At 57.4% G+C, this 15,272-nt stretch overlaps 1 protein-coding gene across 1 annotated transcript in view; it reads right to left on the bottom strand.

Moving 5' to 3' along the window:
- The window catches only part of RIN3 (Ras and Rab interactor 3), a 117,703-nt gene that overhangs the window by 22,723 nt on the left and 79,708 nt on the right, over nucleotides 1-15,272 (bottom strand). Inside the window, exons 4-6 of the mRNA XM_029237445.1 lie at nucleotides 14,337-14,409; nucleotides 9,934-10,025; nucleotides 867-2,360 (exon numbers count right to left, since the gene is read on the bottom strand). Of these exons, the coding sequence (XP_029093278.1) occupies nucleotides 867-2,360; nucleotides 9,934-10,025; nucleotides 14,337-14,409 (1,659 nt within the window). The remainder of the gene's footprint in view (nucleotides 1-866; nucleotides 2,361-9,933; nucleotides 10,026-14,336; nucleotides 14,410-15,272) is intronic.

The raw sequence follows: 15,272 nt of genomic DNA, 5'->3' as shown, positions 1-15,272 counted from the left end.
AGGCAATGTTCAGCTTTGGTTGACAGTAGGGAAATATTCTTGGAAAGTCTTTCTGGCTCTGTCCGATCCCCAGGGTCTCAGCTATTGGCCCAGCAGGGGAGGTCCCAAGTCCTGTCCCTGTAGGGAGACACCTGAGCTGCTCTATCCCTGGGAGGTGAGGGAGGGGCCCATGTTCCCATGGCTGAGTCTCAGTAGAGGCCAAGATAACCCTTCCCTGCCATGCACGCCTAGGCTTGGCCCATGTCTGGGTCTAGGGCTGGTCCTGGCTGTCTTGGTCCTCATCCTGCCGCCTCCCTCTTCCCCTTTGCTTCTCCAGCCTCTTCAACAGGACGACACACAGCTGCCCTTGCCTCCGTCACCCCACTCCTGTCTATCCTTCCAGGCCCTCAGAGCCTCTGCAGCTAGAGGCGTGGTGACCCGGAGGCAGGGACCTGCGGTCAGCTTCCCCACCGCCCCTGGCTCCCGTGTAACCTTGACCAAGTCCGTTCCCCTTCCCGGGCCTTTCTCCTCATCTACAGAATAAGAGGGTCCATGCCCTCTAGGGTCTCTACATCTCTGCAGCCACCAGATCTCCTGCAGGGACTGCCTCTGACCCTCAGCAGCCATGTGTGTTAGTGCTTTTTTTTTTTCTTGCCGCTAATCGCTCCTGGTGACTTGTCTCCCTAACAAAACCAGGAGCATCCTGAGGGTGGGGTCCTGCCCAGCTCTCAGGTGGTTGAGGTTCTGCCATCTAACTGGGCCCATGGGCCGAACTCGGAAGGAGGAGACAGAACAGCAGAGGGGTTAGTTCACGGAAAGGGAGGATCATCTGGGTTTATCCCTGGCTCCCACCCGCTCCCAGCCCCTGCCCCAGGACGCGGACCGACCTAGCTCCTCCTCGGAGTGCAGGGCGGGGTCCACCAGGGCCTTGAGCTCGGTGCTCTGCAGCAGGTAGCTCTTGAGCTGGGTCATCATGGTGCGGATCTCCTGCAGCATCTCCATACTGGAGGTCTGGTGCGCCATCATCTCCAGGCTGTACACCTTGTAGTCCTGCACCAGGCTGCCGAAGTACGAGGCCTTGTCCTGGGCCAGCTCCACCACCTTCTTGTACAGCTTGCGGTTGTTGGAGAGGAAGGCGCTGAAGACGCTGGTGAAGCTCACGAAGCTCAGGCGGTGGCGGGCCTTGCCCAGGATCATTGACGACTTCTTCTTGACACCGGGGCTGCTGAACTGCTCCAGCTCCTCCTCTGTGCTGCTGGTCGAGTAGGAGTCCTGGTCTGCGGCAGAGGCGGGCACCCCCAAGCTGTCCGAGAGGGAGGCCAGGGAGCCCTTGAACTCCGGGGTGCTCTGGGGCCGGGCCCCGGGCTGGGCATGCGGGCTCTGAGTGCCAGCCGTGGGGGCAGGACCTTGGCCTTCTCCAGGTGGACCGGGCCTGGGGTTCTCGGGGGCCTCCCTGTCCGTGGAAAGCTCGGCAGTCTCCAGGGGAATTGGGAGGACCGAGGCCAGCTGCCGGGAGAGCCGTTTCTTCCTGGGAGGTGGGACTGGGGGTTGTCTAATATTCCTCGGAGGCTCTGGCATGCTGCCCAGATCGCCGGCTTTGGCCACTGCTTCCTGGCCTTGCTCTGTGGTTCTCTGAGGCCTGTCCCCAGGGCTGCCGGAGGTCCCCTGGGGAGGCAGGCGGAGCGGAGATGCCCTGGAAAGACCCACCGGGTCCCCATCCGCTGCCACCCCCCTGTCCGCCTTCCCTGCACTCTGGTCCTCCAGGGACGCCTTCTCCGCGATGCGGCGTCTGGGAGGGGCGGCAGGGAGGCTCTTCTTCGTGGGCGCTGGAGGGACGGGGGACTGCAAGGGGCTGGGGGCTGCCCCCGGCTTCATCTCTTCCTCCCTGAGGGGGCCCAGGCCTGCGAGGGGACGCGGGAGCCTCTCACAGGCTGTCATGGGTGGCTGGCTTGGAAGCTCCGGGGGGCCTGGGGTGTGGGGTGCCAGGCAGGGGGCAGACGCTGGGGGAGAACCGGGCAGAGGGCAGGCCAGAGGGGGGCCGGGGGGAGGAGGCCGGCTGGAGCTGGGGGGATGGAGAGGGAGCGGCGGGGGAGGGGGAGCTGGGCGGCGAGGGGCCCACCTGGAGGTGGGGGAGGTAGCCTCGGAGGCGGGAGGCGACGGCAAGGGGCAGCTTCCCGGGGGCGGCTGGTCAGCCGGCAGGGAGCTGCCGCAGTCCTCGATGAAGACTGGATTCACAAACCACAGGTGGCCATTTCCTATGGACAGCTCGATTTCACACGAGCAGTTTTCGTAATGGGCGGATGACCTGAGAATGGAGGCGGGGGGCGCTCCCACTGGGCTCCCACCTCCTGGCCGGGGGTTCAGCGAGGAGTCCCAGAAGCCTGTCGAGATGAGGGAGGGAGAGGCGGTCAGTCCTGAAGCCGGGCCCCAGCCTGGCCCGGGCGGTGTCTGTGGGCTGCACGGGGGGCAGGGCGAGGGAAGGCCACGCAGTGCTTGCTTCACCGCTCAGAGGGTTGGTTTCCCCTCTTGGACTGTTTTAAACCTCTCCCACTACTTCCTGCTTTGAGAGGGGAAGCCCCACGCCATCCTCCCCTGCGGTGTCGGGCTGGGGCCTGGACGGTGCTGGCGACAGGCTCAGCTTCAGTCCTGTCCCCTGGCGTGTGAGACCCCACGGTGGGGGGGGCACCCATGCCCCGGGGTGCAGGTACGTACGGGGATGGAGGGGGCAGAACCCCGGAGCTCCCGATGCTGACCGGCTGGGTGCTCTGGGGCAGGTCACCGGACCTTTCTAGGCCTTCATCTAGTCATCCCTAGGATGGGGTCCTGACAGAGAAGTTGCTTTGGGCCTGTTTGGGCCACTGCAGTTGTCACAGCAGGAGGAATGAACTATGGATTGTAGCCAGTGAGCTCAGACCTGACCACCCAAGTGGGGGAATGCCTGCCCTCTGCAAAATGATTCTGCCTCTGGCCAATCTCAGTGTTAAAACAGGAAGCTGCCCTGTGCCCCCAGCTCAGAGAGCTGGAGCTCCTGCACTGCTGAGTTAAGTCCCAGCACATGCCTTGCTCTTGACTCAGCCCTTAGCTGGGGCCACCAAAGCAGGCCTGCACAGATGGTCAGCGCCAGGCTTGTTCTGGGTAACGGGCATGGGACGTCCAAGCTGAAAGGGCGCTGGGGCTTGACTAGCTCAGAGGAGTTCTTGACCTCTCGGTACCAGGCTCTATGGAGAATCTGACAAAAGCTCGGGATGCTCCCAAAAGGCCACAGGAGCACATTTTGAGAACAAGGTCACTTGGCTGGCAGGTCACTGCAAGCTCCCTCAAGCAGCTCCTTTTGGAGGAGTTTGGAACCCAGGTCTCATTCCACGTGTTCATTTCAGAGATCGATAGTGCAAATTCATTGTTAGTGATTGAGCCATGCCTCCAGCCTCTCACCCAGGGCTCTTTACCTCTGGGAGGGAGTCATCAGTAAGAAAACCACCAAAAACAGCATCAAAGACAATACGAGGAACAAACGTGCACTGCGTTCTGGCTGTTGGGGATCCCTTGCTCTACAGGGACCATCTCACCGATCCCTGACCACAGGCCTCTGGTATAAGTCCTCACGTTGTCCCCGCAGGCAGATGAATATGAGAAAGCCAGGGAGATGAACGGCCACCGGGGCGGCGAGTGCAGGAGCTGGAATTTGAACTAGGTCACACTAGCTCTAAAGCTGAGAGAGGCATGGACATATATACACTACCAAACGTGAAACAGATAGCTAGTGGGAAGCAGCCGCATAGCACAGGGAGATCGGCTCGGTGCTTTGTGACCGCCTGGAGGGGTGGGATAGGGAGGGTGGGAGGGAGGGAGATGCAAGAGGGAGGAGATATGGGGATACATGTATATGTGTAGCTGATTCACTTTGTTATAAAGCAGAAACTAACACACCACTGTAAAGCAATTATACTCCAATAAAGATGTTAAAAAATAATAAATAAATAAATAAAGCCGTGTGCTGGGCCGCCCTTCATAGGAACTTGCGACACTTCCCATCCTGGTTGCTCTCCTGGCGTGAGTGAGTAGTGGGGTGGTGAGCACCCCAGAATGGGGAATGTGGTAAGAACACAACAGGCTCTTGACATTGAAAGAAAGGAGATGTTGCAAGATGGCCAAGGGCAGCCGTGCATGTGTGTGCACGTGTGCGTGCCCACCCTAAGGGATGGGCACTCTCGGGGCTGTGGGTGTTTGCCACCTTGCTGGCCAAAGGGGTCAGAAACCCAATGAAGGTGAGCAAGGTGTAATCCCAGGACAGTGGGGCTGCCGAGAAACTGACTGAAAGAGAGCCGTGCGCATCCACAGGGGAGCAGGGCGGGACTCATGGTTCAGCCCTGTCCTGGGCAGAGGCTCCCAAGCCTGGAAGTGCCGTGGCCGGCTGTCTCCACAGCATCAGAGACGACAAATTTTTGTGGGACTTTCTGACACGCCAGGCTCTGTGCCCATGCCAGCCACCACCTGAGGACGTGGAGAGCCCAGAGGGGGAGGGTGCGTCTCCAGGCTCTCCCTAGATCCAGGCGGGTTTCTCCTGAGGGCTGCCCGGGCCCTGTGCTTCACTTTCTTGGGCAGCTATGACCCCTCCATGACCGGTCCATTCTCCTGGGTACTTCGCATGGTCTCCTTGGAAGGTTTCTTAGCAAGGAGCAGCAGGCGGCCAGTCTAAGGTGACTGGGCTGCAGCCCCATAGGTGAGCTGAGGCCCCCGAGGCTCACCTCCAAGTTCTTATAAGACCCTTCCTTTGGGAGAAGGTGCAAGTTATGGGGTAGACGATCAAGAGAACCGCCCACCCATGCTCGGACACTCCTGTTACCGCTCACCTAGATGGTGGCCATAGGCTGCCTCCATGCCCCCACCCCACCCCCAATCCATTCTACTCCTTGTGGCTCTATGCTGGGCGTATGATTGCCCTTGATTGCTATTTGTCCAGAATCGCTTCCTAACCTTTAGCCTGGCATTCAAGGCCTGTGGGATCTGGCCCTGTACACCCTTCCAGTGCCGCCTACTGAACCTCCACCCACTCTCTCTGTTGCTCACTTCTTCCCGAACATGCCACGGGCTGCCACACCTTCAGGTCTCGGCTAATGTGGTTCCCTCTGCTTGGAATGCTTTTCCCACCCTCTCCACCTGGCAAACTCCTACTCATCCTCCAACACTCAGGTCAAGTGTCACCTGTTTGGTGGAGCCTTCCTGACACATTCAGGCCTCACCTACACTCCCCTGGGCTCCGCAGTCCTGGTGCACACTGACGGGAGAGACCAACCCTAGGACTGTACTTCTCTGGTTCCATCCTGAACCATGGGAAGAGGTCTAAAGACAAGAAGAGAATAAGTGAGAAAATGAGAAGAGGGAGGCAAAAAGGAGGGCAAAGAGCTCCATAAGTGATGGACCACCAGCTGGACTGCCCACCTCAGGATAGCAGGGGGGTCCATCATGCACAGAAAAAAAGAACACATTTTCCACCACTCAGATTTGTATTCCTACAAGAGTGGAACAGACAGTGGGGTTCAGGGAAATGGGCCCGGGGCCTGGGTGATTAGGAACCACTCCCCTGCCCCTAAGATAGGCCTGGTGGTTGTACCTCGCAGGGCAGAGGCCCCAAAGCGAATGCCGCTCTGAGGGGTGAGGAGCTGCACCCTGGGGTCTGAGGGCCTATTAGGGAACTCAGTGGCAGCATAGGTCTTTATGCTTAAAAACAAGGAAGTAGGGCTTCCCTGGTGGCGCAGTGGTTGAGAGTCCGCCTGCCGATGCAGGGGACACGGGTTCGTGCCCCGGTCCGGGAAGATCCCACACGCCGCGGAGCGGCTGGGCCCGTGAGCCATGGCCGCTGAGCCTGCGCGTCCGGAGCCTGTGCTCCACAACGGGAGAGGCCACAACAGTGAGAGGCCCGCGTACCGCAAAAAAAAAACAAAACAAGGAAGTGGGTAACATTCTCTGCAGCCTACACAATGCCAAGGCCAGGGGAGAAGTGGAACACTGTCATGCAAGGCTCGCGGTTGGCCCGGCTGTGGGTGTCTGTGCCCACCGGCACTGGGCAAGCTCAGCTCAGTGGTCGCAGTTCCCCTAAGGGCCTGTGCCCTCACTGCCTCTGTGCTGCCCTCGGACTGAGGCAGATGTTTTGCTGGCCCTGTGGCTTCCTGTGTCTCAGCTGGGGATGCCTTCTGCCAGGCGTCCACTCCTACAATCCTCAGAGGTCCCGGGCCAGGCCAGGTACTGGGCTGTAGACCCTGAAGGCAAAGGTGACAAAGGTTTCACGCGTGAGGAGCCCTGGGCTACCGGCAGAACAAAGAGGGGACGAGTAAATGCAGCCAAGTATTCCAGATGCCATGGAAACAGCTAGAAAGTCTGGTGAGATCAGTGGGCGAATTTTGTTGTGGCATCCTAAAGACGGGCTGTTGGATAGCTGTTCAATCTGGAGTTTTCAATGAATTTTTAATAAGTAGGAAAATTCTCATTATATAATGTAAAGGAAAAAGCAAGTTACAGGCAGACTTGGAAGCACTATAGAACATATGCTTTTTCTAAACATATTTTAAAAATATTAAAACATATACATACTACAAATATGTCTGAGAACCTCTGCAAATCTAACCCCTATCTATCACTGCTTTCCCTAGATTCCTTTCGCACTCAGAATCAACTGCATGCAGTTTAGTGCCGAGCTGCCCCCTATGTTAGTTTTGTGGGCCCAAGCTTATACCTACACAGACCTTTTGAACGTTGGCTTTTCCAAGGGCAAACTCAGACTTTCTTACATCAGCTCACGAGCAAACATTCTGGGCGATCACGTGGTGCTGAGCCTGTAGGTCAGTAGCCCCGTTTCAGCAATATCATCGCTGTCTGAACAGCAGGGCTTGTGCAATGATTTGGATATTCATGACATTCTATTCATTTTGTAAAAAGTGAGTAGAGTGCCAGAAAAAGAACCACTGCCGACACTAGTGATAGAAGACACATATGCCTCATAAACTTAGTCCAACTATGAGATCACCAGGTCGGGGAGTCAGAGCCTGGCCGGTGGCAGGTCGGAGCGGGAATCAGGGTTTAGGGAGGAGGCTGAGCTGTGTGCAGAGATGAGCGTCTGCTGCCTGCAAAGCCCGGCTGACCTTTTGCTCCTATCACGGAGACTTCCCGGCAGCCTTTCACTAAGCCCCCTTTTATCTAAGCTCGTTTGAGTGGGTTTCACTTCTCTGCCACAGGAGTGCCTTGCCCAGAACAACGTGTGATGCGCTGGGCACGATGCCTGGTGTGTCTGGGCCCTTGGCAAGTGCTGCTCTTTGCATATTTATCATCACAACCGCAGGTGAAGGTCAGGGAGGTCTGCACATCCCAGAGCCAGGGCCTCTGGCCTCCGACAGGACGTGCCCTTTCGGCTCCGGGTCTCCGTCCATTCTGGGGAAGGACTGAAAAGTTAACCGTTCCTCGGCTGCAGGGAAAACCTATTCTGGTGAACCTCGCTTCTGACCTTCAGCCCTTGGGGACACCAGGCCTGATCAGAACCCTCCGGTTCTTGGGATTTCCCTGGAAGTCCAGTGGTTAAGACTCTGTGCTTCCAACGCAGGGGGCGCGGGTTCGATCCCTGGTCGGGGAACTAAGATCCCACGTGCCGCGTGGCGTGGCCAAAAAATTAAAAAACACAACCCTGATTCCTAAGCTTCAATGTACTCAGATTCCATTTAAATCCCCTTCCCGAGGAAGTGAATGCTGACACACAATTGGAACTGCCACCTGCTTCCCAGAGGGCACCTCCCCTCTCACTTCCTCAACGTGCCGGAGGTGAAGCTCACCCAGGATAGAAGGGCTTGTCTATTCCAGAAAGGAATGTGCTTCTCCCCAGAGGAGCAGCTTGTCTTTCATACAGCCGTTTCTAGGGCTTAGGGGCAGCCCCGTCCCTGCACCCCAGGTGAGAGGAAACTGCGGGTCCCTGGGGCAGTGGGTCTTAGGGACGCCTGCCTCAACCTACCCACAGTGAGGCTGCTAACCGACCCTCCTCTCAGAGGTAAGCCTCTCCGGATGGAGCTCATGCATCTCACTTGCCCTCCCAACTTGGCCTCAAAACTGGCAGCTGACTGCTCGTTGCAAAAGAACTGAGAAGGTCATGAGGTGCAGCTGAGGGGCAGTGGAGGGGCTGAGCCGGGAGTCAGAAGCCCCTGGCACACATCCCAGCTTTGCTCTTGCCTGCCTGGAGCACCCTGGCCAAGTTTCTCGGCTGTGCTAAGAACTGACTTTCTATCTTTAAAATGGGGATGCAGGGATTGCACAAGATAGCGCCAAGGGCGCGGCAATGAGAGCGTCACCTGTGCCATTTTAGACCTTAGACTGTATGAGTTACAAGACTCTCACCTGTCCCACATGAAGCTTCTGGAAGGGTAAGAGCCCAACAACTATAACATCTGGGGCCCAAGTTCAGTGTTTATCCCCAATATCAACTGAAAACTGGCCCTGAAGTTTATAAACTGGGTCAACCGGACCTAGGAGAGCCTGGATAAGGAGTTAAGGGGCAGCACAAGCTAGTGGGTGAGGGCTGGAGCCCAGCTGCCCAGCCCTCCACGGACCCTGTGACACTGGACATGTCACTCAACCCCTCGTGTCTGTTTCTTCTGCCATAAAGTGGGAACCACAATAACAGAGCCTGCTTTAGAGGGTTGTTTGAAGATCCGATGCATCAATGCAGATTAAAAGGTCAGTGCTCATTAAATGCGGACATCCGAGGGCCTGGACTCCTCCTACTTCCTGGCCTTTGACCACGAGCTGCCTGTGGCATCTCTTGCATTGTTGTCTAGAGGCCTCTCTGGGTGGTGGACAGTGGCTGGCTTGGGAACCAGGGGGGATCGCCTCTGATCCCAGGTCTGCCTCTAACTTCCTCTACACCCTGGGTCCGCCCTCTCCATCGCCCTCTCCTCCATTCAACCAGCACTGGCGAAGATGCACTGCTGTGCTCGGCCCCGTGTGGTGCAGGTTCCTGGGTGCGGTTTAGCTTTTTAATTAAAAAATCGAGGCATATTTGACTTACAATGTTATGTTAGTTTCAGATGCACAATATAGTAATTCAAAATTTTAATAGATGATACTCCATTTAAAGTTACTATAAAATATTGATTATATTCCCTGTGTGGTTTAGTCTTGATAAGGACTTATTAACTGCTTTGTTCATAACGAGACCTGACCTCTGCCTAGGATTGGGGGCCCGCAGAGGCGGCTGGCTTGTCTTCCTGGCAGCTCCAGACTTGGTGAGCTTGGGCTCCCTGAGGGTTAGCATGGAGAGGCCGTGTCAGAGGTTGGCACTGGCTCAGCGAAGCCCATCACATGGAAAGGGCCCAGTAAACGTGTGCTCTTCTTACTATTACGTGGAAGGGCTGGGATCAGAAACGCTCTTGTCTTTTACTCTCCCCTCGTCATCCCTCAAAAGGTCAGAAGGGTAAGGGGGCAGGGTGGGTGTGCTGAATCAGGTGGCTGGGCAGGGGCAGGCAAGGGAGTGGGGGGCACACTCTAGCTCATGATCATATTCATGCTGCTTTTCCTTCTGGGGAGGGTGGGGCTGGGGCAGCTGCTGGCACCCAGGCTCCTGGTCATCGCTGAGAAGTCCCCTGGCGTTTGGTCCAGCTTCTCCCGGGCCATGCCCTGCCACCAGGTCAGCCTGTGTGGGTCCTGACCAGACCCAGCTCCCTCAGACCCAGCAAGGCTGTCCATCAGGCCTCCTGACAGCTGTTGGGGCGCCACTCCGAAAAGAGGGAGAATCTCCCTGCTACAGGGGCTCAGCACCTGGGGCGGGGGTGCAGGTGGTCCCGTGGGAGCTGGGACTCAGGATCCAGCTCGGGGTCAGCCTGAGGGGCCATCCATCTGCACAGGCGGTCAGCGGGGGGCAATCCAGGGGCTCCATTTCCTAAGGCCCAGCCACCTCCCCTGACCCCAGAGGGGACTTACCCAGGCCCAGGTTGGAGATGGTCTTGAGGTCTGTGAAGCTGCTGGCCTCAAGGATGGCCTGGGGCAGCCTCAGCTTGAAGGGCAGTAAATCTCTGTGGAGACAAGAGGGGTCGGAGGTCAAGTCCGGGGAGGGGCCTGTGTGTCCATTCTCGGCCCCCCACTGCCCCCAAATCCTCAGCCCATAAAGGAAGAACTCCGGCAACCCCGCTGGCGGCTGGGATCGCCACACAGACTGGAAACTTCCCTGGGGCCGAGGGGAGGAGTCCTGAGGCTGAGGGAGCAACCAGTCAGATCCGGGTCCTGTGCCTGCACTGGCCCCAGAGATGCTAAGACCCTCCTTGGGCCTGGTGAGGGTCGGGGGAGAGGCTTTATCCCCAGTTTTCTTGGCCCTGGAAGTCCAGGCAGCTCTTCTAAAGGTGCTATTCTGGGTAAGGCGAGTGACCCACCCCTTCCAGTCCTCTGACCCCCGCTGTTCCGCGCTGAGACCTGCAGCGGGTGCACAGCCAGACTCCCCTGGTGAACCTACAGCCAGGTACCCGCTGGCGAGCACACAGCCAGACAGACACCCCTGACGACACAGCCAGCTCTATCTGCTGCCTTTGGTCTGAATGGGGATCTTTTCAGCGATCTCTCCAGAGATCTCCCAGAAGGGATCTAGACACCCTCCCCCTTTATTGTACAGATGGGGAAACTGAGGCCCAGAGAGGGAAAGGAAGATGTCCAGGCCTGGACACATGGTGGGTGGAGGGCAGAGTGTGCTGAGCCCCAGGCCTCCTAACTTCAAGCCCAGGGCTGTTCCGTGGGGCAGGAAGGGGAGTGTGGCCCTGCAGGGGCCCCAGGATGGCTGGTCCCAATTCTACGTCTCAGCCTGGCATTCAAGGCCCGTCACAGTCTGACCCCGACCCCCATTTTCAGCCGTATCCCCAGCTCTGTCAACCTTCTTCCCAAACCCTGATTCGAGTCATTGAAATCCCATCCGTCCAGGCCCACTGACAGGCTTGCGTGATGTCCGCCTGTCCCCGGGGGTCTTCATGGCCTTACTGTCTATACCGCACCCTCCGTCTCCTCCCTTTGAACTACGTGAGAGCCCTGGAAGTTCCTGGAAGGGCCGGGCAGCTTTGCACGTCTCTGATGCCCCCAGAGCCCTTAGCACACACCACAGAGGCTCAAAGAGTGTTTGTCGAATGGACCCGTCTAAACTTGGGGAACTGGATTGGGGGAGAGCAGGGCAGAGGCCGCCTGGGATGCGGGTCGCCGGGGAGCTTCCCAGACCCCCTCTGCCCATCAATACAGGCTGTGCTGCTCCGCGGGGTGCCCCCACCCCTTCATGGGAAGTGTTTTCACGGGGGAAATACACTCTGCTTATGGAATAGCAGGATGGGGGAAGGTGGGAGAAGATTCTGGGTCCTTTTTTGAGTTCCTGGGTTGTGGCCTTTGGCTTCTCCATTGTCAGTGGGGTGGGCGTGGCCCGTCGATCTTTGCTTCATTGTCATAGTTGTGTGATTCTGAGCATCTGAGGCCGTCTGTGGGCCTCCTGTCAGCCCTTCCAGCCAGGCCAGGCCTGGACCCAGACCGGACGGGCCCTCAGTGCCGCATCTCCACCTCAGGCCCTGCCCGGTCACCACTACCTCGATCTCTCAGTTTGAAGGGTGGCAGAATTCATCCCGGTGTTGCCTGTCTACCTGGTTGGCGGTCTGGCCTGCCACTGGGGCTTCCAAAGGCTCCTGGGCCACTGCATGTATTGAAATGGCCAGAAGAATCGCTCGGCTCATCTGGCAGCCACCCCCGACCACCAGGGCCACCTCTGACACCCCCTCCCCACCTCCTCTGCGTACTGCTCAAGAGGCTGCAGTGGTGGCTGCCGACCACAGCCCAGCCCGGGATCCTGGTGTCCAGGGCCTGCCCCAGCCTGCTCCCCCCTCCTGCCCACCACAGAGCCTTCCCTTGCACTCGAGGCCTCCTCGCTGCCTCCCAAAATGTCATCTTCCTACAGTGGATGTCCCCTGCTCATTGCCACCTCTGAGCTCTGCAGAGAGGGAACGCCCCCCTCGTCCCTTCCACCTACGTCTACTTAGACTCTACACATTCTTCAAGGCCGCACCACGGACCCCCTCATTCTCCATAAGCCAGTACTGCTCAAGGATTTCACACACGTCTGCCACCCCACCTCCAGCATCCAGTTCAGCGCTTTATCCAGGGGCCACCTCTTCTGATCCAAGGAAATGCATACACAGGATGGGGGTGTTCGTTGAGCATCTACTATGTGCCAAGTAACGGGCTGGGTGTTACCCAGTTTGGTCCTTATATCACATCATGTTATTATTATTACTACTACTGTAACACAGCAACCCTACAGACAGGCATTAATACTTTTGTATTAGTTAATTCTGGATCAGCTCCTGGGGGAGCTGCTAAGATGCGGATTCTCAGATCCACGCCCAGGGGTTCTCAGCGTTGAGTCTGAGTGTGGGTCAGGAATCCACCTTTTTAAACACCTCCCCGGCAGCACCGTGCAGGGTTAGAAAGAGCTCTGTGGGCAGCGTGCAGCACAAGCCTGACTCAACACAGACGCCCGGTCCACAGAGCTGGTTGTAGCAGTCACTGCCACAGTCCCACCCAGACCCCTCGGATGCCTTTCACCAGCTCTGTGCACCCACAGCCCAGCCTTGGAGGGGTTTGCTCCCGAGAGCCAGCACCCGTGACCCTCAGAGGCTTGTCCTGACACACTGGAGCCTCACTGCCTGCCCCAGTGGCCCTAAAGAGAGCCACGAATGCCTGGGTGTGCTGGCTTGGGGGTACAGAAGCCCAGCCCCGTGGCTTTATAGTGGACCCCGAGGTCTGCTTTATGCTCCAGAGCTGCTGGAGGGATCTGGCTGAGGCTGGGACGGCCCCTGCAATGGACCCTTGCTGGGTTTCTCTCCGGTCTCTGTCCTGCTCCCCACTCCCTTGTTGCTTCCTCCTTGGGGGCAGGTCCTTTAGCGCCCCCTGCACATGGATCCTCCTTTCCAAGTGTGCCCCTAGGAGACCCCCAGCTAAGCTGTTACTATCATTTTCTTAGAAGCAGTTGCCAAACCCTGGTTTGCAGAGAGGCTTGTTATAAACGCAGATTGTCTGTCCCTTTATCTTACTTCTTCCTCCAGCCTCTATGGCATGGGTATTATCGTTCCCATTTTACCGAAGAGGTAGTTGAGAGATTAAGATTAGCTCAAATTCTGGGCTCTGCAATTATGTCATCATTCATTCATTCACTCGCTCACTCGAAGCACCCAGCATGGGCCAAACACTAGACTGGCGCCTTGTGCTGGGGCAGAACTTCTCAGAATAGGAGAGGGCCTGACTCTGAGAGCTTGACGTGTCGTAACTCGCGAAGGGTCAGGGAGCCACAGATGCTTTGCTTCGTGGGCCTAGAAGGACACGGCAGGTCACGGGCATCATCGTGGAGCGCACACAGTGGGGCGGCTGTAGGAAAGATCATGGACCTTGGAGCTCTATCTACTTTGAATCCCCACGCTGCCACTTACCAGCTACGCGACCTTGAGCAAGTTCTCTCAGTCTCGGCTTCCTCATCTGTAAAATGGGGCTAAGAAGAGCACTTACCGGGTGGAATTGTTTGCAAGATTTGAAAAGAGAATGGATACAGAACTGTAGCGCCGTGCTGGGTTCCTGGGGAGCCCTCAGTAGACAGCAGCTTATTATCAGCGTCACCTGTTCTGCCCACGGGCTCCAGGAGGGCCCTGGTAGGTGGGGGTGGTGGTCCTCTGGGTTGAGTGTGGCTTTCACCAGAGGCAACATGAATGGTCTCTTTGAAGCAGGGGGAGGTGAGCCTGGGGCCCTGGACCCCAAGACATCTTGCCCAGCTCTGCTTAAGTCCCTGTGGCTTAAGCCATTGGTTTTTGGCACCAAAATGTATTTTTCAATTCGTGTTGACCTGCCACCAGTCCTGAATAAATAGAGCAGCTCTGAGGGTGGTTACCAGACATCCTCTCCACCCAGCACCTGCTTCGCAATGACAAGCCCTCTCCCACGGAGGGCGGGCGTCAGCCCTTCCCGCTGTTCCCACAGGGAGTTCCTTCTATAACTCCTCAAACGGGGCGGGTCAGGTCCATGCTGGACTCCAAGCTGTCCTGGAAGCCGGGGTACAGGAAGCTGCTATGACGGGCAGTGAGCGCAGGGGGCAGGTGGTGCTGAGGGAGGGGATTTTACTGGCCGGTCCAAGCAAGCAGCAGAGCCAGCACCCCCCTTCACAGTTACCAGGGTGAAGCCAGGGGACTGTCCCCTCTCTCTGCATCCTGTGGGCGGCACACTTCCCTCTTGGGGCTTCTCTGTGACAACCCTGTCCCCACCCAAGGTTGCATGGACATCTATTCCCATCAGATGCCCTCCTGGGGGCCTGGGCTACTCACCTACTGACACAGTAGAATGCGATCAGTCTGAAGATGTCCTCAAACACAAGAACCGAGCCTTCCAGGTACAATACTGAGGAGAGATGACAGAGGCCTTGGATGAGTGTCCCTGTCAAAGGGGAGGAAGGCCCCTGGGGAGGGCGTGTCTGCTCTGTGCTCACCGTAGGTCACGGCACCTGCTGCAGCACCCGGCCCGCCGCGGCCACATGTACGTCGCTGCCCACTGGACCACAGGGAGGTGAGAAATGAACTTCTGTGGTGTTAATCCACTGAGATTTCAGGGGCCTTTCCATTACAGCAGACGGTGTTGCCTTAACTAACACACATTCCTCATCTTGAGCAAAATAACACAGAAGGCTCTAGATTGTAAAAGCAGAATTTAAAAATGTCTTGAGGGAACTCCCTGGCGGTCCGGTGGTTAGGACTCGGTGCTTTCACCGCTGAGGAAACAGGTTCAATCCAGGGAACTAAGTCTGGGAACTAAGATCCCGCAAGCTGCACAGCGTGGTCAGAAAAAAGTCTTGAATTAAACTTTCAAGGTCATCTCCACTTGACAATTCTGAGGGCTGTGAGGGGCCAGCAGGAGGACAGGTTCCCTGTTCTGCTGTGGCCTCCAGGAGGTTCACTGGTCCAGGGGTGCTGGACTGGGGCCACTGGCCTTTTACCCAAGAACCTCAGGGCCTGTTAGAACCCCACTTGATTTGGCTACACATGTAATCCAAGAGTGAGGGTGACCCCAATACTTTTCAGCTTTGACAAGGAAGAGGGATCAAAGCATTTGCCAAAGAGCCCACCCCAGGGTGGATATGGCTGCTCGGAGGGGCAGGGCGCCAGGGTATGGCAGTCAGTGCCCGAAGCTGGGGTGGACTGCCCAGAGGAAAGCGTGGCACCACACCGTGCACTGCTGCAGAGCCCCAGGGCAAGGGGCCCAGACCA

Source organism: Monodon monoceros, unplaced genomic scaffold, assembly GCF_005190385.1.
Source record: "Monodon monoceros isolate NGI ecotype Baffin Bay Population unplaced genomic scaffold, NGI_Narwhal_1 Super_Scaffold_21, whole genome shotgun sequence".
Lineage (NCBI taxonomy): Eukaryota > Metazoa > Chordata > Mammalia > Artiodactyla > Monodontidae > Monodon > Monodon monoceros.
The sequence above is the reverse complement of the archived record's forward strand: the minus strand, read 5'-3'. Positions and strand labels throughout refer to the sequence as shown.